At 39.9% G+C, this 24,551-nt stretch overlaps 1 protein-coding gene across 2 annotated transcripts in view; it reads right to left on the bottom strand.

Moving 5' to 3' along the window:
• TNKS (tankyrase) overlaps nt 1-24,551 on the bottom strand; it is a 142,143-nt gene that overhangs the window by 113,796 nt on the left and 3,796 nt on the right. For both annotated transcript variants that reach the window (XM_065061494.1, XM_065061493.1), the window contains exon 2: nt 16,513-16,737. In XM_065061494.1, coding sequence (XP_064917566.1) covers nt 16,513-16,737 — 225 coding nt within the window. The remainder of the gene's footprint in view (nt 1-16,512; nt 16,738-24,551) is intronic.

Here is a 24,551-nt window from a genome sequence, read left to right as displayed (position 1 = left end):
GGAAAAGCTGCAGAACACTGGATTTCCAGCAACTAAAGTATCTGCAAACAGTTAATTTCTGAAGACTTCAAAGATCTGCATTACCACAGCTGCTTTACAGGCTTCTATTGCTCAGATGGACAAGTAGAGTGGACTATTCCAGGCTGAGAGTTGCTTTGTCTGAGGCAAAGGCTAAGGACCTCACTAAGCCGAAAAATTACATCCAGCTAGTCTCAACATCCCTGGGTCAAATAAACTGTGCAGAACAGTGCTTAGCTTGAAGGGGAAAAGCAAGGGTCCAAACACCAAACTACAGGGCAATAAGGAACATCTTTAGTAGGATGAGAATAGACAACACTTCAAGGTAGAGAGCAGAAGAACACGCAGCCTTTATTCCCCCTTTCAACTAAAAAAGAATTATAAAGCTGGTCCCCACAGCAAAAGAAGCACTGTCACAGGCTACAGTTTCACCTAGACCAACCAGGCTGGCAGAATCACCGTCCCCAGCGCTGTATTGCCCACCCTGCTTTGGGTTGCTGCAAGTGTTCAGTCAGGCATAAAGGCAGATTGGAAAAATGATAACTCACCCGCTCCAGTTCATCATGCGATGACATTACATGCTCCGGTTGGCACAAGAAATGACAGTACAGGAACACGTGCCAGTGACATGAGTTGAAAAGGATCGTTTTGTTGTTCCAGTTAAGAGTATATTTAACATCCCTAGCCAAAGTCCTGGTAAGTCAATGCCAGCTCCAAGCACTTCCCATCATTTTATGTTTCCTAGTCCCCATGTTCAGGGCATCCCAGTTTCCCATTACTCCAGACAGCGGTTTTATTCCCAACAAACCAGCATGTTGGTTTTGTTCTTTGTTGGGGACAAACAGAGCAAGAGACAAATTAGTTGACCACAGTAGTACGAAGTAGATGAAAAGAAGCTTACAAAAGCAATGCCAGGCCTCAGTATGCTGAAAACAAAAAAATAAATTATAAAGGGAACTAGATGTCACAGAGGCACCCCGAGGTTAGTTTAAGGGACAACAGGGTCCAAAACAACTTTTATTAAATGGGTGAGAAACAAGGTTTTAGCACTCCAAAAGTGACTTAAATAAAGGTTTGGATATCAGTTGAGGAAAATTATTAAGGGGCAGCAACTAATACAACAGGCGGTCCACAGAGTGCATGCACGGGGCTTCACCAAAATAATGCCGGAGCTGTCCCCCAGTCCCGGAGAAGTACACACTTGCCTAAACACGGTGCGGAATTATTTTTAAAGAGATACACGTACTCATAGTGAGTACGGAAAGTGTACACTCGCAATTCCGCGAGGGGAAATTTATAATACACTCGCAATCCTGTGAGTGTTAATTTATTTACACGTGCAAATGTGCACGGAAGGAAAATACACTCGCGATTGTGCGAGGAAATACTTTAAAGTACGCGTGCAAATGTGCATGGAAAGTTACACGTGCATATGTGCACGGAAGAAAAATACACCTGCGATTCTGCGAGGATTAATTTTACACGTGCTCATATGGAGCATGGAAAGTTATACGTGCATATGTGCACGAAAAGTATAAATATACTTGCAATCCTGCGAGAATTAACTTACTTCCGTGGCGGCAAGGCAAGCGGAGTCCCCATCCCGGGGTGGGGGGCTGTCGGCGGCAGCATCTTGCTTGTGCTCCAAGAGACCCGTGACAATGGGCGGAGTCTTGACGAGAGTCCTGTTTTTATACTGGCTGATCAGATCTGACTGTAGGCATTCTAGAAGCTTCTCTGCACCCCTACCCTGCCTGTGAGGTGCCCCTTAAGCCTCCAAACATCCCCCACACTGGCCGCAGGTGCCCAGCAGCTCAGTGGCGCCTCGGCACTCCCTGCTCCTAATGGCCCTGGCCAGGGTGCTCTGGGGCCAAACAAAAGAAGCTATTAGCCTCAAGTAGCAGAGAGAGAGGGAGATGTGCCTACTCCTTCCATACTGAAGGAGGGAGGGGGAGAGAGGGGGGTCTGCATTCTGCCACACTAGAACAGTGCTCTCCAACTGCATAGACAGAAACAAGAGTTTTGACAGCAGGAGAAAGCAGCAGACAAGTTGTGGGGGAAAGTGATGGAGTTTTGAGCAACAGAGAAAAGCCAGAGACAGCTGATACATTAAAAAACAAAAGGGAAACAGCTGTGAAATAGCTCAAAGACATTAGGATGCATTGGTCTAGAAAGGTGACAGTCAATGACCCAGCTGAAGTGCCTCTATACCAACACACACAGCATAGGTAGCACACAGGAGGAGCTGGAATGGTATGATCTAATCACTATCATTGAAACACGGTGGGAAGGATCACACGACTGGAGTGCTGCAATCAACAGCCAGAAACTGTTCAGAAGGGACAGGCAAGGAAAGAGGAGCAGGCAGTTGCCCTCTATGTAAAAAAGATGGATTGAGTCCACAGAGCTGCCTTTGAAAAACAGCAATGAACAAGTTGAGAGCTCATGGGTAAAAAATCAGGAGGCAGGCCAACAAAGGAAACCTCATGGCTGATGTTTACTCAAGGCTGCCCAACCCAGGGGAGCTTGTTGATGAAGAGTTCTTACTCCAGCTACACGAGGCATCGCACTCACAGGCTCTGATCCTGCTGAGGGACTTCAACCACCCTGACATCTGCCAGAAAAATGATACAAACTGTCAGCAGTCCAGGAGATTTCTTGGAGTGCACTGAGGATAATGTCTTAATCCAGGTGACAGCGCAACCACGGGAGAGGCATTACTAGACCTGTTGCCTACCACCACAGATGAACTAATCAGGGATGTCAAGACTGGTGGCAGCCTGAGCTGCGGTGGTCATGTTCTGATGGAATTCAAAGCCTTGATGGATAAGGGCTACACAAAGAATTTTAGGAGAACAAACTTTCAGTTTTTTAAGGAATTAATGGATGGGACCCTGTAGGAAACTGCTCTCAGGGACAAAGCAGCTGAACAGAGCTTTAAACACACTTTTCTTAGAGCACAAGAGCTCTTGATTCCCATGTGTAAGATATCAGGCAATGAAGGCAGGAGACAAACATGGGTAATGAAGATCAAACTGAAGTGTAAGAAGGAAGTGCATAGGCAGTCAAACAAGGGACATATCCTGGGAAGAATACAGGGATGCTGCCCAGATGTATAGGGATGCAATCAGGAAAGCTAAGGCACAGCTGGAACTGAATTTGGCATGGGATACAAATAATAAGGGCTTCTACAGGAATGCTGGCTAGAAAAGGAAGATGAAAGAAAACATAACCCACTTGATAAGTAAGACATAAAAACTAGTGACAACCGATATGGAGAAGGCTGAGGTACTCACCAATTTTTTTGCCATAGTTTGCAATAGTAATTTCTCTTCTCACATCTCTCAAGCCCCTGAACCTCAAGGCAGGGACTATGGAATGAAGTGCCTCCCATTACATGTGAAGATCAGGTTCAAGACCACCTGAGGAACCTGAATACACTGAAATCCATGGGACTCAGTGAGATGTATTCCCAGGGTCCTGAGGGAATTGGCTGATGTAGTTGCCAAGCCATTGTCAATCATATTTGAAAAGTCATGGCAGTCAGGCAAATCCCCAGCAACTGGAAAAAGAGAAACATGGACTCATTTTTAAAATGGGTAAGAAGGAGGACCCTGAGAACAACCAACCAGTCGGTCTTGCCTCTGTGCCCAGCAAGATCATGAAACACATCCTCCTGGAAGAAATATCAAAACACAAGGAAGACAGGGAGCTGATTAGAGACATCAAGGGCAAATCATGTCTAATTAATTTGGTAAATTTCTATGGTGGAGTGTTCGCATCAGTTGACAAAGGAAAAAAGCTACAGATGTCATCTACCTGAACTTCTCTGGGAAACCTGTTCCAGCTTTACAGAAGTTGTGGATGCCTCATCACTGGAGGTGTTCAAGGTCAGGCTGGATGAGGCTTTAAGCAACCTGCATACGGCAGGAGGGTTGGACTACATGATCTTTAAAGGTTCATTCCAATTCAAACCATCCCATGACACTAATCCAGCAGGTCAGTTCCTGGAGATACAGAGTTTTACAATTTATACAGACATATGGTCTTAAATGGTTATTTCTAAGTATAGGAAAGCTACCTCTAGTAAAGAAATGGTACTTCGGCCAAATGTGATGTAATCTAGATTAAATCATCGCACCTGCTTGCATGTTTCTATTACCTCATCATTAGGCAAGCAATGGTAGCAACTACTGGGGTCATTAATATATGCTAGGAGACTATACATACCTTGGAATATGGCTCCTAGAAGAGGCACTTCTTGCTTTACAGCTGAAGTGACTGTTTGGTCCATCAGGGACAAAGGACAGCCATATCAAACATTCACTTTCTTGACACAGATCTGCTCTATGAAAGGCAGGTTCTCTCACATTCATGAACTGCAGAAACTGTACCAGTTCCTACAGTAACAGGATGCAACTACTAAATTGAGCACAGGCCCAGTAAAACACAGAAACAATGCTTACAGGTCAGACTTTCCTTCAGCTTAGGTGAACAATTCACAGAAACGGGCTTCAAGGCAGCAAGAAGAAATCAAAGCAGCAGCATGAACAAGGTCTACCTGTACCAACTTCTTCATTGTTTGCCCCAGAAGTACTTTTAGACTTTGCCCACTGAAATTTCAACCTCTTAGCAAGAGAGCCTGACTCCTGGTCTACATATGTGTATATACACACACACCCCCCTCTCTTCCCAACACACTACAAAGTACTTCCATGTATTCTAGAGTTAAGATTGCATTAGATGTTCCAGAGATCACAGTTATCTAATCAAAGTAAAGTAGGGGGAAAGGATCTGAACCAGACAACCAAAACCACAAGCATCACTGCAACAGCCAGAGCTCTTCCAGCAGGGCAAGACAATGCCTTTTACAAAGGCTCCCTCCTCCCTCAATAACTGTTCACAAGTGTTTCCCCATAAGTAGGTGCATCTTAACTATGATTAGTTTTTTTTATATGTAGGAAGCACTACAAAATCGTTCCCTGCTGTGCCAGTTCTGCCTACCGGTGGTTAAACACACACAGGGAGAGAGAACAGGCAGAAAGTTCCATAGGCTGTAGGCAGCACAGTGGGCTGATAATATCCTTCTGCCCTTAGAGAAAGAGCTAGAGTTGGTCAATTGTTCAGCCCACACGAACAGCAATTCAAAGCCTTCATCTTGCCTGGACTTAAGTAAATATTCCTGTTTCCTTTTTTGGATAGAATACTTTAACTTAAAATTTTCCATTTCAGCTAATGGTGAGAAAACAAAAGTATATGCAGAATGCAGTCTTTTAGACAGCAACCTTAAAAATCTTAGTGTAACTGCAGATTTCTGCTTGCTGGGGTTTTTTTGCATCATGCAAGAGATGGCTCTGTCATTCCAGAATGCTACCCCCAAGTACACAATCCTCACCAAAAGCTGTGCTGCGTAAAGGAAGCTTTGGGCTTTCCACAATGAATGTGCAAAATGTAAGAAATCCAGGAGCTTCACTTAAGTTACCAAAAAAAAAAAATATTTGAGCTAGTAAGCAATTAAAGACAATACACTTAGTGATTATTTAATCTAATTTATTTGCAGCCATGAACCTTCACTCCTTTTTCACAGAATCACAGAATGGTTGAGGTTGAAGGGACCTCTGTAGATCATCTGGAACAACCCTCCTGCTGAAAGAAGACCACCCACATTCAGTAACCCAGGACTACGGCTAGATGGCTTTTCAAATCTCCAAGAACAGAGACTCTGCAATCACTCTGTGCAACCTGTGCCCAGATTTGTCACCTTCACAGTAAAAAGAAAAGAAAAAAAGTTTCCTGATGTTGAGAGGGAACCTCCCACATGTCAGTTCGTGCCCATTTCATACAGGGGCTTAAGAATCACACTCAAGTGTGTTCAAGTAGTCATCTGAAACATGCATGTTGTTAGCATGCAAAATGGAACAGAACACCCTTTAACCAAACAAGCTTTAAAAAAAAATAAAATAAACAACCAAGCAAAAAAAGAACAAAACAACAAACAACCCCCCCACACTTTTAACCCATTTGTAGATGGTATGGGTTGAGGTCTCACTATACCACAACTAAATCACACCCCTTTTCCTTGCAAGCAACAATTCTGCAGCTACTTAGTAACTAAAATGAATGCTTAGAAACTATATATTGAACATCTAGAAATCTTAACTGCTGCCCTACTGTCTGAGCAATTCATGTTTTCATCTATATCCCAAATTTAAAGCTGCTTTGATTGTTTTGTCCCAATTTCACTTTTCTCTGAACGAATTCACCTTTCTACTTCAAGTTTTATTCAAATAAATGTCAGCTGTAATTCTGATATCCCACTTGACAGATTAAGAGCCCTGCTTTCAGTGTCCTTGGAAAGCAAAAGTAGCCACGAAGGCAAATCAGGTCAACAAGTAGCATCCTAAGAGGAAAAAGAGTTAAGAGAAACAAAAGACCAATTACCATCTCCTACTGCATATGCTAGCCATTTCTTCCAGGTGAAGTTTTGGGGAAAGAAAAAATCCTAGTGGAAGTCAGGTGATTGACAGTATGTAGAATTCACTATGTGGCTATCAGAATGCATTATTTGCCAGTGCACTAAAATAATCAGGAAGCAACAGACTGAAAAGTCTTAAAAGTTTCTTAGAACCTGTCTTGGATATACCATTTTTCTGAAACAGTAGGGGCATGCACAATCAAAACTAGTTTTTCTTTTTGGCACCAGAAGAAACATGCATTGAAGAGATTCAAACCCTAACAGCAGCTCTCCACCCACCACTAAGCGAGGTGAGCACAAGAAGGGAAAGAGAAAAAAGAAAAACAAATAAAAAATCAAAGCACAAAACAAAACAACTGTCAGAATCCAAGACACAACCTTATCCAGGCTTTTACAGAAGTGAACTTCAGTGCCTATCAGCCTTCAACAGTACACAACTTGGGGATGGTATCTTAGACACCCAATGGAACACACACAATCACATCAAAACATTACTAAGAGCTGAAACTCTAAAAATTAAAGAAGCACCAACATGACAAATAACTTTCACATATTTTGCATAAAATTTGAACCTTGTGCCAGTTTTGTAAACCCATCATTAGTGCACAGCATAGTGACCAAATATTTAAGAAATACCAGAAGCACACAAAATTAAGAGTACCAAACTGATCAGTCCACAAAATTTGGCTAAAGCTACAGACTGGCCAGAAGACATGGGCATTCTCAAAAAATGCTCTTTCTGAAGTAAACATCAGGAAGCTAAAAATACATTAAGTTCAAGCAAATACTCGTAACAACTGACTAGCTAGCAGTACTATGTGTATCAGTCTTGAAAACCTTCCCCAGCCACTTAGATCATATTATTATGTAAAACAGTCAAATTGCTTTCCGTTCTTAAAGGACAGAGCTCTACCCATTTGTTCTCCAGTTCCAGAACTGCTCACCACCAGGCCCTGTTGATACAGAGCAGTGCAAGTCTCATCCTATTTAGCATTAGGTCCTTGACAAGCAAACATCCTACACTGCACAAAATCTCAGAGCCTGTCAGGTAAGATATCATCACTATTGTGGGTCTCGCAGTAGGGAAGCATGAATGTTAGATCAATCTGAGTGGGCTCCTCTACTGGGTCACACCTGAGTGCTCAGTATTTCCAGTAGCCTTCAATCACCCACAGTTCATTTTGTACATTTGCTTTTCATTGCAGAAAGACCAAACCACTAAAAAGAGATACCTTCCTTTGTTCACTATATGACAAATATTTATTCGCCTGCACATTTTTACAAGTAAGACCATCATATCTTACAGTAGTACTTAAATCAATGTTTTCCATTAGACCAATAAAACATCCAAGAACTCTGCTAGAATTGGCCCCACTCATTTATGCCTTAAAGGCTAGACATATATCTAGACATTGTTTTTAAACCACATATGAACTGCATTAAGACCACATGGTTCCTCTGAAAAGCTAAAAGCGGATATTGCTACAGTAATCAGAACTGTAGTCTCATAGGATTAAGTATTTCTGCAAGACATTTAGAAAGCTGCTGTAAACTGGTATTGAACAGCTGAAAGCAGTTCCAGTGTCTGAAAGTGCAGTATCTGTTCCATTACTCTGTTCTGGATAATATGCAACTTCTCCTCCTCCCCAGTCAATCTGCTAATATTTAACATCAGTACTTTGAAAGACCTTACTTCCTGTAAATGCCCTACAGCAAGTTTTCCAATAGTGTTTTGCATATGATCATACTACCTCCTTTGCAGTAAGTAAGCAGATTTTGATTTAATCAACATTTGTAAAGAAACATCATAAAATAAATGACTTTTCTTGTCCTCCACAGGTTCTCCCATGCCAAGCAGCCAAACAAGGCAAAAATACTAGTTTTCTTGACACTTGAATTTTAGGAAAGAAGAAATAGAGCTGGGAAAAAGTCTAAAACAAACAGATAGGTTTCAACATATTAACTGTCCATACAATTCAAACCTAACAAAAAGACAGCTTCCAAAATATACACAGTGTATGAAACCCCAGACAAGGCAATCCTTCTCATGAAATTCAATTTCAATCAACTTTTAGCAATACACATACCATAATATAAACAATAGCCTTAAGTACTGTAAGCAATACAGTAACATGACAAGTTTCACAAGCCTTCAGCACCACTAGCTCCAGATAGGAAAACAATAAGTTATTTTATTGGTATAACTGGAGACAGGTCTTCCTCACCAGAAGTAAGGCTCATTTTCACCTGATTCATACACAGCATCATCTTTTCTGCTATCAAGTTTACTGTTGATTTTGTTTCTGCAAAGAATTTAACCTCAGGATTAATCCAGCTCAATGCTTGGTCCTCTCACAAAAAAGTGTTGTGGTAGGGCACTTCCACCTTGCATCGATGATCCACTCATTTCAAGGTTCCTGGCACCCCAAGACCTCAGTCCAACACATATGGGTGACTGACATTGCTCACCGGGATTTTCTTCATAAAGCATCTATCACAGCTACATGTGCACAGATGCAAAATGCCAGTAGAAGGGATTCCCTGGAGCCTTTACAGCAAACGATCCCATCTCATTTTGGCAGCTTTTCCCATAACAGTAACTCCTGTAGACTGCACTACGTTATCAGACCTGCCTGCTCATACATATACTCAAGGGGTGTCCTTCACATCCAGGAGGTGATAATCCACTGCCCTCCTGTCCTTCTGCCGAATACCACCAGGGAGCACTTCAATTGTATAAGCCATGGTAGAACATCCCAAACCATTTTCTGCAGACACTTTTGACAAATGCCCTGTTTTCTCACACTCCAGTTCATTGTTACTGGGATGACAGTATTATAATGCTTCCAAATTACCAATGTATGATTCAATCATAGGTTCCTCCACCCCCACCAGCTCACAGAGAAGGCGCCCTTATTCTCAAGTCCCTTATTCTCAGGTTCAGACAGAGAAGTCTGTACCACAGACTTATAGAGTGGGAAATGTAGCAAGATTCAGCCCTAGAAACTAAATTCTGTGATAAATGCTGATGCTTAGAAGCTGACATAGCTTAAATAAGAGCTTAGAGGACATGAAACTACTTACAACCATGAACAAGAACTCCAGTGAGAAAGCATTCTTCCACTCAACCCAAAACACAGAATTTTTATCCTATGGTTGCTATCACACAAGGTTCATTTGAGAAAGATCCCATGAAGAAACAGTACGAGTAGATTTAAGCATATTAGGTCTTTGAACCACTTTGTATGCACAGGATTTAAAACCATTTGCTACTCAAAGAAGCAGCATTCCGCACACATACCATCACTCACAGAGCAGAAACATACCAGAAGAATTCATAACCTCAATAGTCTGATGATCCTGCTTCCACAACAACAGATTTGGCTTTGATCAGTGAGTATCCAAGTAATAAATATTACTAAGAATAGCCAGGATTTTTATTTTGTGTATCTGGACAGATAATAGATGCTATTAACAAGTACTGCTTGGCCTTAAGCATATCGAATAAAAAGGTTCCTTTTGCTCTGTCCATCAATGTTAACTGCAACCAGACAGGATACCTTCTTCACTGAAGGGATTAATTCATGTCCTCTTAATGGAACAAATCCCACATTTCTGGTACACAAGAACAGTCTAAACTTCTTTAGGCTGTCCAGCAGCTTAAAGAAGTCCAAATGCAAGTCACCATCTTCCCACTGCACATTATACATAGTATCAGTAGGGCTCCAACTCCATAGCTCAAAAGTCAAAGCAGGAATATTAACAATATTCAAAAAAATGTCTGATATAAACAGCAGCAATAGTTAAACATTTTACACAAAATATTTAGAAGTACTCACTTGAGAGCATTTTCCAACGATTTTAGAAGTCCCTGAGTATGCCACTTTGAATCTCAGCCTCCTTCTAGAACACCAGCTCTCCGAGAGAGTCTTTGGGAATTCAGTACATCTCTCCAACAAACAACATGCATAAACAGGTCTCAAGGTACTTTAATTACCAATATCCCCTTCTAATACTTATTAAGAACCTACTAGTCCTCTGACAGACTTCTGTCAATCCAGCAGCTAAATCTATAGTCATTGTAATCATTTTTCAGTTAAGATGCTAAAGCTGCTCCCCCTCACCTCACCCCACCTGACTCCCCACCCCCAAAATGAACTGCCTGCTGCACAATTTTGTTCTTTGATAGCACTTCCTGTGATTTTTAAAAATTATTTATTTTCATGTAGTAAAATCAGACACAGCTCTAACTTTCAGAGTGATACAGTTCCTCTACTTGGAAGGCAAAATGCTTTGAGTATTCTGAAGTCTCAAGTGACAAAAATATCGTAAACTGTAAGAACTTCACTATTCCTTGGTCACCTTGCAAAGAAGGCATGTGCAAACAAATGAGCAGATCAGCTACTGGGCAAATTACCATTTCTACAATTCCTTTAAGGTTTACTGGGCACTAGTTCTACCCATAAACTACCTTTTGCAGATTTTTTTTTTTTTAAATCCTGACAGAAGGTTTATCTGCCCTGCAGGAAAAGGTCACATCATATTACCTCCACATGTTTCAGCCTAAAGGTATGTAATAGCAGAAGCTAATAGCTGACAAATTCTTCTCCTTCCTCAGTCATGAGGAAACAGCAGGGTGAGCAATGTTTTGACATGTTAACAAAGAGACATCTAAATAAGAGTAATCCCTGTATGTTGGAAAACCTGCTAGCTTAAAAATGTTTTAGTGCAAAAAGCTAATCAGAAAAATACCATCAACTTCCATAGAAGTTCTTTAGTCAAAAAAGAGACACAAATGCACCCTGACACTACCATTCGTGATTGCTTCATAGCACTGATACAGTAAATTCATCTTGCCACAGGATCTTTGCAGTAAATTTTCTAGCTAGCCAGAGGAAGGCAGTAAGAACAGTGGTCTAATGTCATAATAAGTAATTTCCGATGGATCCTTAGCACCGCATGGATTAAAAGTAATTTTCAAAAACTTTTACAGTTTTGTACAGTGTCAAAGGGAACTTTTTTTTTTCCTAAAAGTTACTGAAGTATCCTATATGTTCTGATTCATAAATCAGGGCATCACCATAGAAGATGCTCATAGTCTGCATATTTGTGAAGGATGACCTCAAAAACTAGGTAGGTGCATGACACCCAAGATCACCTTTAGGCTGGCAGTCATACAGTTCTCACAACATTTAACTGGAGATCCACTTGGAAAAAAAAAAAACAAACACAACAACAACAACAAAAAACCCTCACTGCAGGAAGAGCTACAGCCTCTGCAGAAAAAAAAGCAGTGGAGGGCAAAGTAAGCTTGGACAGACTGTAGCAGCACAGCTTCTGTAAGGTTTTAAAGGTGCTGTTACTTCTCAGGAAATGCCTTGGAGCTACTCCCATTCAGTGCTCAGCAACCAGAAAACAAAAACAGAAAGAACACTAAGTTACCCTATAAATCTACTACACTCACTTTTGACATCTATACCCTCCACACCAACCCCTCACCCTTAAAATAAGAACAAAAATACAAGAATATTCAACATAACATGATGGAAGACTAGATTTCCCAGCTTGGAAAAGAGATATCTGAGGGGAGAAGAGATAAAGGCCTATAAAATAGGATATGCAGAGAGCTAATAGCAATGACTGTTCAATATTTCTCTACAAAAGTCCCGAATGGCTTGCAATAGAAGTCATCAATAATAACATTTAAAGAAAAGGAAGGGCAGTTTTCTTCCTGCAGGACTATTAAACTGCACAATTCTCTTGCCACAAACCACTTTCAAAGCCAGAAGTCTAGGAGCATTTAAGAAGTGATTAGATCTATCTTTCAAAAATTTTGTATGCCAATGGATACACAACACAGTCCAGCTTCAGCCTCTACTTCATCAAGTTCCTAAATTGCTGATCGCCATGAGAAAGAAAGATACACTCAAACCATTCACAGTCTCTGAGGATCTATCACATGTCACAGTTGGAGAAGAGTGAGCTGCATGTATCTCTGATCTGACCACAGTATGGACTTTCAGATGAAGAAATACATTATCCTTTCTCCCCAGAACAACCTGCAGAACAGTAACTACTCTTATTCCACACCATTCCTCTGAACACACTTGGCAGATTTCACCATTCATTCATTATTTCATGGACAAATGCAACACTGAGGAACAAAGGTACTTTTCATTATCTCTAGAAGCACTCCACAGACTTTGAAAATGCATTTTCCTGACTGATAAAGCAATCTTAGAAGCCATAAATAATGGAGAACACTATCTAGCAATTGGTTTTAATGCTTCAATACCTTTTGTCCAAAAACTGATCACATACAGGAAACAACACTTTCAGATGGATTCAATTACTTAGCAACTAAACAAATCTGCAGTGACTTAAACATATTGTAAATGGTGGTCAGCAAACCAGCTGAGTACCATCCTCAGGATGTCCTACACTTCCAGACTCGGGCACAAAAGCGACTGCCACCTGAAAGAACCACAGTCCATATTCCTCCCAAACTCAGCACCTTTGCATTCTCTCCCTTGAAGTTCCTACGCTGTCCTATGATTACAATATGCAACCAGTAAAACAGAAGCACAAGAAACTGTCTCAGTCACCTGTTCTCCTACAGTCTCCTGAAATAGAAGTTTGTGCATAGCCTGAGGATTTTCATCAGTTCATGTACACTTGTTATTTCTACATAAGCATCCCAGTGGCAGGGTTTGTACCTAGTAGTCTAAACACAGCTGTACAGCTGAGCACTCATGGTACTACATATAAATACGTCTACTCCATTCCAAAGCTAGCACGAGACACAAGAGCACTCTATAGCTGTAGTGAGAGCACTACCTAGCTTTTGCTGGTCCTCTCACTCTGCTTCAATACCTTGAGTATTCCTCTGAAAAAAAAAAATCACTATTTGTCAACGTGCTGCATCTCCATGCTTTGTTTAGTTATCACTTTGTCCCTTTTTGACCCATAAAGTGGCCAAAATAACAGTATTCTATACTTGATATGATAAAGAAAATATGCAGACTGGAGTGGCACAGAAGAAGGGAAGGGAAGAAGATAAACTGAAAATTGTTTCCCATTACATTGGTGGAAGAAGATGCCAAGAACAGATCGCAAAAAATGAGGCTAGAAGACCAATTCCTACACAGTCTATTGCTTTTCAGACAGATATCTAAGTTTGGCAATATATTCTAGGTTATGCCAGGACTTCCAGAGACTAATATTCAATTAATGCTTTTCAGAAAGTGTGGCAGGCTTGTTCAAAAAGGAACACTAAGCATGTGGGGTTTTTTGGTTTTGTTTGTGGCTTTTTTGTTGTTGTGGTTTTTGTTTGTTTGTTTAAAACAGAACAATTTATTCCATCATATCTACTGTAAAAGTTTACACTTAAGATGTAAATAGCAGCAATGTAAAATATATTCCAGAAAACTATTCAAATATTCCTCATCCGAATTTATGCCCTAAGCAACCATAGCTCCATTATCCCTGTGTATAATATGTTCCTTCAAAGGACTTTGAGAAAAAAGCTGAAGACCTTAATATAAAAATTATTTATAAATCCTTTGAAAAGAAACAGGAACTTGCCAAATACAGCAAAACATGCATGCCCTCCAGATATAAATTGTAAAGAAACTCACTGCAAACAAGAAAGAGTAGACTACTTCGTCTATACTCATGTTCTAACAGTTTTATGGAATCAACTAAAGCCCAAAGCAACATCTTACTATGGTACATATTAAATCTAGTGACTGGTGACACTGCCTTCAGTAGTAACTCTTGCACTGATCAAATATCTGACTGAAGTATGACATATATGGATATCCATAGCTAAACAGGCATGATGATGTTGTGCTCAGTTGAAAATATATCTTGGAAGAAATGCCAGTCTCCAATAGCTTTGTAAGGAGAACTGTGTCTAGTCCTACAGCCTGGCTCAGTTCTTCCAAGGAACCTTAAAACTGCAGCAGACAGCAGAAGAGCTTGGGGATTTGACCAAGTACCACATGCTGAATATTTTACATATCTGGAACATCCCCTGAGTCTACCATCTAACAGTAAGAGTCACAGATCTAACCTGCGCATGGAATACAGAATGAAGTTCTGTGTAATACAAGCCATAAATTTGATTCTGTACCTTCTTTCAACAAGCCCACAACTTCTTCCTGAATTAGAATACACCTTAAAGCTATCATCCATTCTTTGATTATGGAAAACAGGTCTAAATAATCTCAAATTACTGCCAGTGCTGTACATAAAAATTGATGTACCACATTATCTGCCAGCTTGATCTGACCTGCCCAATCTCCTTCAAAGAGTACTGAAGAGTCTTTAGACAAACCATCCAAAGCAACACTGCCCATGCTGCCCCTCCCAAATCCTAAAATTTTCTTTTGCAACCATCTTTCATCCTATCACCTTTGAACACAAAGGTGTGTTGCTGCACCCACTTCTGCTTTATAACAAGGATTTAAGACTGAGTAGGAGAAATCTTATCCAAAGCAAACAAATCCAGCCCTCCTTTACAAGTCACCCCTCAGCCTCTCACTGTCAGCTTCCTCCAGTTACTTTGTATTTTCAGTCAGCAGTTCCCAAAGCCAGGCAGACTCCAGCACTGAACAGACTAAAGCAATTACTTCCTTTACATCACATACAAAACTTCAGCTACTGACTGGAATTAAGCTTCCTTTTCCATTCACCATTGTCACTATTAGTAGACTATTATTGGGACCTACTACATCACTGGATCTGTTCCCACAGTACTGCTGCATAATCAGCTATACTCAGTACTTCTGCAGAATATTCTCCATGTGTTTTACCTCATCCACAGAGATAAAATGAATTAAGTCCACCACATCCCTCGTAAAAAGAAGAAATAGACTAAAACAATATATTTTGGCATTTCCTCACATTTTCTTTCCCTCAATTTTTGGTGTGGTTTTGTTTGTTTGGGGTTTTCTGTTTTTTCTTTTTGGTTTTTGGGTTTTGTTTGTTTGGTGGTTGTTGCTCTTTTGGTGGTTTTGAGGTATTTTGGGGGGTTGGTTGGTTTGTTGTTGTTGTTTGTTTGAAGTAATTATGTAAGTATTGCAAGAAAGCTAATGCAAGAACTTGCCCTATAAGTTTTGCAGCTTTCTCTGCAGGAATTTTATGTAGTAAGTCTTTAAGTAAATAAACATTATCTGAAATTCTGACAATTGTGTCTTGTTACCTGGATAACATGTAGAACAAATCTCATGTTCATAATCTTAACTGTGGTTGCTAAAAATCAAGCTTTCCTTTCCACAAGAACCAGAATGTTGAGCAGAACATTTTATTCAGGTTAGATGTGAGAAGAACTAGAACTGATAAATAAGTTCAAGAAACTGATCCGAGTGTAAAAAAAAAAAAAAAGAGAAGTTCCCATTTAGAAAAAAAGTAATAATAAGTACACTGAGAAAACCCATAAAAGTTGAAGACATCCTGACTGAAAAGCTCTTTATGTGTTCTAGACACATTTTAAATGATTGAAGCGTTCAATTTTATTTGAAATTGCTTTGGCTCCAGGCTACAGCACATACAGTGAAGATATATAATCACTGTGGACAATGGTGTCCTGTAATTTGTAACTGAAAGCTCCAAAGTTTTCTCATACTGTATACAATGAAAGTTTAATCACCTTCCTAAACACTAAGACAACATCTAGAGCAGCCCAAAAAACAAAGATTTTCCATAGTAAAGCTAGTTTTCTTGACAGTGACAAAGAAAGACAAACTTCCATATTCAGATTTTGAATATTGTAATTTAACAGACAAAGAAACTTTACCCAGCCTCCCGGGTTAGTTTTTCAGATGCAAGTCCAGTAAAGTTTGCATTATATACTGTGAAAAACTTAGTCTTAAATGACTATCACTACACTAGTTTGCAATAAGTTAGTTTTTAAGAACAAGCAGTATCTTTCCTCTCAAGTCCAGCACATTAACAATTACAACTGCACAAAACATAGATCTGGTAAAGTTTCAATATAAGAAGTGACAGACACTTACCAATACACACATCTATCTTCCCCTTGATAGCAGCTTCATGCAAAGGAGTGTAGTTCCAATTGTCTCTAGCATTTGGGTCTGCCCCTTGACACAGCAGCAGGCTCACCACTTCAGCATGACCAAAAGAGCAGGCGTTGTGAAGGGGTATCAGCCCTCCATCGTCACGAGCATGAACGTTGGCTCCTGTCTGTAGCAAGTGCTCTACAACATCCTTCCTTCCAAAACCTGCAAGAGAACATTATTTCTGTTTATTTGTCTCATAAAACAACATGATTTAATATTTAAAACTGTTCTCTCTCAGTCTGGTGTATTGACATCAAATGATCTTATGCATGCCCCTCTTCCGCTTTTCAGTTCTTTTCACTAGAAAGTGATACCCTCTTCACCTGCTCAAACAACAGTTGGAAGATTCACTTACACTCATGGCAGAAGCGAACAGTCTTGTATTGATAATCAGCCAGACTGGCTGCCACTCTGTCTCACTAAGAAGTTCTACAATAGGCTTGCCACTCTTTCTCAAGAAAAGCTTTGTATTCATTTTAAAAATTTAATATAATCTGTATGTACCTAAAGCAAGTGTCTTACATACTATCTCTTGATACAAGTTTTAATCTAGGATGAGACTTCATATTAACAAAGACTAAAGGACACTGTCAGTACTCAAGCAGAGCCATCTTACCTTACCCCAAACTACATTTTTGAACTTTTTCAAAAAGTCTGACTACCTCCAATTGACAGAGAGACTAAGAAGCTACAGATAAGTAGAACTGAGACCTCAGCTGGGAAATAATACCTCAGGAAGGTCCCAGCCTAGGAACACCACCTCTGCTATCGCTAGGGAAAATATCACCATAAAGCCAGCATCATTAAAATAACACACATCAAAATCCTGCACCTTTAGCTTGTTGTTCACAATGAACCTGGAAAGATTCAAGTGCCTACATGTGCTTCCTACTGTCCCAAATGTGATAGAGCAGCAGCCTCCAAAGTTTTTTGGTTGTGCACCACATCAGCAAAAAAAATTTTAAGCATGTGCTCCTAATACATTTATAAATATCATCTACATAATACTACGGTAGTGCATGTATATTACAAACATACACAGAAATAGAAATTCTAAAATGCTGAGATAAAAATGAAACAAAAATGGTTTAAAAAATTATATTACATTTATTAGCAGTTCTTCCTGCATCCTATGAAATATCTTGCACACTCCACCTTGGAGATCTCTGCCTTAGAGGACAGGAGCAAAAATCAGATATCAGGCTCCAGATGGGCCACTTTGAACTAAAACACAAGTGTTCATTTTTGTACTAGGTTGTATCTCAAAGGTTGGATTGCATTTCTTATAAACCTTGGGGTTAAAAGCAATTGTGGCTCTAGTTTTCAAAAGACTGTTACTTCAAGAGTTATTGTGTCTTCTGCTTAGCATGGATACCAACCAGTTTAAGCATGAAGAATCCCATGTAGATGAACTACGTTTATGAAACTCTGAATTAAACACTGCAGCAAGTGAAATACCATCACAGTGGTGCTAACTGGCAGCTTATAGATTGTATTTACTCCACAGATCACTGATCAAAAACATAACTAAAGACATTTTCCTTGTAGAAGGCAAATACAAAGCTCAAGTGAAGCAAAGCAGCTGTTAGTTTTCCCCCAGGTGACCATGCAACACAACCACAGCAAAATGCTGCTAGAACAGTGACAGAAACAATTCTCAAAAGTTAGCACACCCTATGGAAGGCAACAACTTATGCGTGAAGACTTCACAAATCAAAAGATTTTACCCCAGAGCTGCAGTCCCTGGACAGGACCTCTATTTCAATGAGTTAAGCCCCCTTGTTGCCAGAGTAGTGCACTAGTTACAGCTACATAGACTTAAGGTGCAGAACTAACATGCTTTTATGCCCACAGTCCATACTGTGAGATCTCTAAGCCAGATCTAGCAGTTTTGTATCTACACTAGCTTATCCAGTTAAGGCTCAGCATCCAGCTTTCAGTCAAGCTGCAGGCCAGCCATTCCATAGGAATTTACACTGTCTCCTCAGTGTAGCCCAGAGTCCATAAACACCCTTTCTGAAGGATAACAAGTTTTCCAGAAGGTGACTAATACTATGGTTAAGGCAGGCAGGGCCAAAACAAAAAGTTCCTTTACCAAGGCTTATCATGGTTTGAGAGTTTTGATGACAGTTTAACACCTTTATTTCTGCCTAAAGAAGCATTGCTCTATGAGACAAGCAAGCAGGTGGAAGAACAGTCTGGGGAAGCCATCATGGAAGCACACACACATGCTCACATGAAGTATAGACTAGCAGTTTACACCTCAGTCAATCCTGTATGGTAATGCAGCTCAAGGGCTGCAGTTAACAAGTACAGCCTGGTTCTTTTTGGATAGCTGTAAAGATTCCCCCATCCCCATTGCACAGAGCCCTTAGCTGCTTGCAGCACAGATGCTGGACCTCTACAAATTACAAATTAACACACTGAGCAGATACCAAAGTGGAATTTTCTTTAATATATGAGGCTGGACAGCAGTTCAGCAGCTGCTTCCCAAGCCGCTGAGCCGTGCCAGCTGCAGGGAGCGGCCCACAACCAGACTTGCTCAGCAATCCAATTTTAGTCCATCACTGCAGATAAGTCAAATCTTTCTGGTACATTATACACTGATCACGTTAAAATTTACACTATAGAAACAGAAACATGCAAATTAAAACTGGTATTATTTAAAGTAACGCTTATCTATCACAACAAAACTGCTACCAGAAGACACTTTTTTTCTTAACTGAACTGTCAGTAAGGCCACTGCGACTGTAAATTTGTTTATTTTGGTTATAAAACAGCCAAGGAAAATCACCTGTAACTCTTCAAATAGAAAATGACAGGTTAAATGGGTACAACTGCAAACAAAGGGTATCTGGTGCCACAGCAAAGCTAACTGGCCTGGGGCATAAATACCAAGAAGCCAGATCTCAAGGTTCCCATGTTTGTATTGTTCATTTGAATGGCAAAGGAAAATTGAGCAAGACAATTAGAAAAGGATGCTTTCAACTAAACAGTAAAAAGATTTTATTAGCCTTTAATTCTATAGACTGAACTACTAAAATCAATGCCGAAACTGATGAGCTTTTTGCTTTACATGTACTTCTTGTCTCTCGAGGAAAAACAATCTGACAGTGCCTGAAAACCCAGATTCCTTTTCAAATTCAATTCAGTGTTGTGATTTTCAGGACTAAAAACATACTTCTTCAAAGTACTGCTGGACACGAGGTCATTGATAAAGGTATCTTTGGAAATGCCAGCAATAAGCACTTCAGAGGTTTTGGTGAAAATTAGCTCTTCTGATCAGTCCTCAAAAAACATAGCAAAGGTTACTGTGTGATATTAACCCAACAGATGACGCATCTTCCAGAGAAAAAGTAAGCAACTATGGGAATAGCTTCCCCCACTGCCACCACAGGCAAACCTGTAAAAACTTGAATTGACAAAGTGCCAGGAAGTCTTCAAAACAATCACACAACACAATCTGACAAAGCATTTGTAATTACTGAAACTCCTGCAGTGTCATGGTCACTTTTTGTGAAAAACAACAGATGCATGCCATGCCACTTGCGACAGATGAAGCCCATATAATTTAGTTTAAACTGAAGAAACTGATGTGATGCCGTTTAAGATTAAAAATCCTACTCTTGTACATTTCCTGTGCAACTTGAATTCACAAATCTTAAGGAAGAGTTCCTAAGAAAGGACTTGCAAGCAAAGATCCCAAAAGACAATAAAATAGAAGGTTCCTATGGAAAACATCCAAAACCAGCACAACTGTGGAGGAGAGGCAGATCTGAAGGCCTGGCATGGAAGCTTGTTTTGATGAGATTCACCTGCAAGCTTCCAAAGACACTCATGGGCAGGGTCCCTTATTAGCTCAGGCTATTTCACATAAGTAAAATGCACAGGCTTCTTTACAAAATTTAGCAGTTTCACACAGTCACATTACCTCAGAAAATATATTGTCCAGGAGAAAAGGGAAGCAGCAATCCCATTATAAAAAGGCAGTAGCAAGAGGACGCCTGAAATTTAAGGGTGAAACCAAAGAAAAGGCAAAAATTCAGAGTGACTAACAGGCTCTTCATTTCTTCAGTCATCTCACAGAAACAACTGAAGACCAAGGCTTGACAAAAGCCAAGAGATGGAGATAGCTATGATAGCTTTACATAAATCAAGAGACAAGCAGACAACTCATTGAAAACACCACTTAACTAGTTCTTTGCCAACGCTGTATTCTCATATTTTCCAATTTATATCATTTCAGGCTGAAAGTGAGGGAGGGGAAAAAAAAAAAAAAAAAAGCTTTAAGTAGTAAACTGGAAGCTTGAAAATTAAGCTAAATAGAACTTTTAAAAGTCATCAAACAAGGCATCACAGAGACACCACCAAATGCTTACTACTACTGCCAAGAAGATCTGTCCTACTTCTTCACACCCAGCTCCCAATCCGCAAGCTTGTCCTGTCCCATCCCTTCTCATGGCATTGAACCCAAGTAACTTGTCCTGTCCCATCTCTTCTTGTGGCATTGAACCTAACTAACATGAGGCAACAGGATGAGCAGGTTGAATGACTGACAAAGGAGACGATGCAAGTAAAGCAACAGGAGCACCAGTTGATACCTTCTGTTACATGCTTCGATTAACGCTTCCATGTTAAACCTGAGATCAGTTAGTCATAAGCTTTCTCTTGGCAACTGTTTAAAGACACTTAATCACTAACATTCCCAGAAGCCACATAATTCACTGCCCGATTTCAAAACTATTTTCAGAAAGTTTGGTAAAAAGTAACAACCAAATAAATATATGGATTTCCCACTAGAATTGGAAGAATGCTTTCCCCAGTGAGTACAATACATCAAGTAGCCAGTTTGATCAGTTGTAGTAGAGCTGTATTGTTCCTTCCACTACCTAATTAACATCACTGGATCACAACATGGCATAAACTCCTCCAAACACCAATTCCAGACTCTGCAACACTGCTGTTATGTACAGAATTTAACTTATCATATGGAAGACTTCTAGCTTTCAGTAGACATTTTTCCTCCTGCTTGCTCTTAAGAACACAACACTCCAAAAGGAGTTAAATTTTTCAAAAGTATATAACCACATGTTAAGCATACCTGCAGGTCTTACTATGATCTTAGGAAAAGCAGGAAAGATGCTCTCACTAAATGTAATCCCACTTGTTAAGAGAACTGAACATATCTCATGAGAATACAAGCCCTTGAAGTGGAGACACACAGAATTTAGAGACATATAACCCTTTTGATAATGGTTTTAAACTGTAAGCAAAGGGTGGAAGAAGTTCAAGCTAAGTCATTTTACATCTATTCTGCACATTCTGGGACAAGACTTTTCCCAAAAATGTTCTCTTTCAAAAGCCACCAGCACTTCTGCCACTTCAATAGTCAGAACATAGTTAAACTGAGTGATTTAACTAACCTGCAGAGCCTTCAAGCTGGGGAAAAAAAAAAAAAAAAGACATCTGGTTCAGTATCACTGAAGGACTGAGATTTTGCATTTGTATCCTCTTGTAAGTTCCATCAAAGGAGTTTAAATAGGAAGGAGATACAATACGTTGTATGAAGTATTGCAAGACCATTCAAGAGGACAAGTTACCAATCACAAAGAAAGTGAGCTGAAACTGCCTAGGAAGTAATACGCTTGTTGCACTAACAGAGTTCATGTCCTACAAGTGCTACAAAAACATAAAAGAAAGAATTCCAAAGTCAAGGCCACTAATTTATCAATTAATCTTTTTACATCAGAAAACCTGCATTGTACAAGCTCTGATCATGTAAGGCTGCCAGGATGTTTCCTACTTGACTACACAATCTGCACTTTTCATCCTGTCTACAAGAATCCAGCTGAAAATTGTTATTACTCCTGCTTTAAGTTGCACAAGGCAGAATTAATCAGTGACTCAGCTTTACAAACAACTGTTTGAGTAAGGTCAGACATCTCTTCTATGGCAATGATATATCAGACAACTGCAACAAATTGAGTCAGAGTAGTTTAAGACTGGTATCTCAAGGCTTTCCAGGGCAATTTAAGCTAACATTGGACCATAGGTGGAGTGGTCAGTTCAGGTGTTTCTGCATATTGCTGAAATGTGTAATAAGTTGCCAAATACTTCTTGCCCTTTCCTGGCCCTCTCTCAAGGAACACTCGCTAGCTAGTTATCTTAGTTTTGCCTTTTCAGTTGCTTATCTCACACATGTTGAAGCAGCTTACATTTTTATGACTAAGAGTTCACTAATTGACGAATATACGTGATCGGTTCTTTTAAACTCTGACCACTGACTATTTCCCAACCCAAGTGAGATCTCTTTGCCTTCAGGATTTAAGTTGTATACTCTATAAATTTTCCAAAGAATAGTTACATATGTTAGCCTTCATAAAAAGATTTGACTTCCAACAAGTTATTACTAGTGATATCAAAAGCATGCTTACAGAAAACTACTTTCCCAAACAGCTTTTTGTCATTACTGTAGACCCAAGTAGAACAAAAAGAAGGAAAAGCATTGATACTCTAACAAGACACCTTAGATCAGGTTTCTCCAAGCCTGAGTTTGTGCTGATACCACCAAGAACACTTTACCCTGTGATTCCAACTCCATACGTTCCCAAAGCCACTCTGGAAACCTCCACCTCTTCCTCAGTACAGAAGTGGGCATTAAGCCACAGTTCAGCAATTACTATTAGTACTCTCTACATTCTTGGGTTAAACACTAGAGAGATAATAACTGTAAAGCTAAAAAAAAATGTGTTGTTTAAGAACTTGAGGGGCTAACTTCTCATTAAATGGGTGTGGAACTGGACAAGCTTATGACTGTGGCTATTTGAAGAAATTAGCTAGGACTCAGCTTATTTCTATCAGGTCCATCTACCTAGTTATTTCTGAAAGAGGTGCTATTACTAACGATTTGCAAGCAAGGCCCAGGCCTAAGCATATGAATCAAAGCGCCAGCAGCAAATACATATACATCCTTCTGTGAGGCTAAACCTTGTTTCAGAAGGGAAGAAGCAAGTCCATTACCAAACCGGCTCCTACAAATTTTTGCTGGCTCTGGGAAAAAGCTTGAATTTCAAACAAAAGGTCACAGGAATCCTGCCCATCTAGGCATACTAAAGGCAGAAAAGTCTTGGAAAGCCAACCTTGGTATACAAATCGAGGATGACACACAAAAGAAGAGCCATGAAAGTATTGCTGCCAACCTGCTTCAAACACAATGGACCAATACAGGCATCCCCTCCCCACCAACCAGATAATGATTCACAGGAAATATGTAGGCCAAGAGGAAATCCCACTCTACCCCATGCAAAGTGACACATTATCACATAGACTCAAATCATGAAACCATTAAAAAAAAAAAAAAAAAAAAAAAAAAAGGAAAAAGGAGTCAATAGCATTCCCCAAAGTGGGGGGGGCAGGGGGAAATCTACCTCTCACATACACACAGAACAACCAGCTCTTTTGGTTATACTGGCTAAAAACAACACCATCACCAAAAGCAGGATTATAAAACCAGTTTACAGAGGAACATACAGCACAGGCATAACAAAATTTTTCAACTAGTAAGGGGCATAACACAGTAAATGTGTTCATCATCTGGTGAAATCAACATTAAGATCTTTCTCAAGGAAAAAAAGGTAACACATCTTTAGATCAAAGAAGGAGTGCAACGGAAAGGGAGTGGAACAGTTTGTCTCATTCAATACAGTTTGAAGAAGAGAACCATTAAGCAGAACACAGGATATTCCAGTGAAGGGGGCAGAAAATACAAGAAGCAGCAAGTTACTTTAAATACCAGTTAACACTCCAATTATTCAGTGGCACTCTTTACCGCAGGATGAGTTTCTACTAACATGTAAAAACGGGTCCTGCTCAAATAGTTGCTGAGCTATGAACAGCAGGAAGAGCATTCTGAGAGGTATCATACACAAAGAGGGCAAGTGTATAACTCTTCCATAGACACCTGCTTTTGGTCACCA

This window comes from Columba livia, chromosome 4 (assembly GCF_036013475.1).
Source record: "Columba livia isolate bColLiv1 breed racing homer chromosome 4, bColLiv1.pat.W.v2, whole genome shotgun sequence".
Lineage (NCBI taxonomy): Eukaryota > Metazoa > Chordata > Aves > Columbiformes > Columbidae > Columba > Columba livia.
This window is presented reverse-complemented; position numbering and strand designations above follow the sequence as displayed.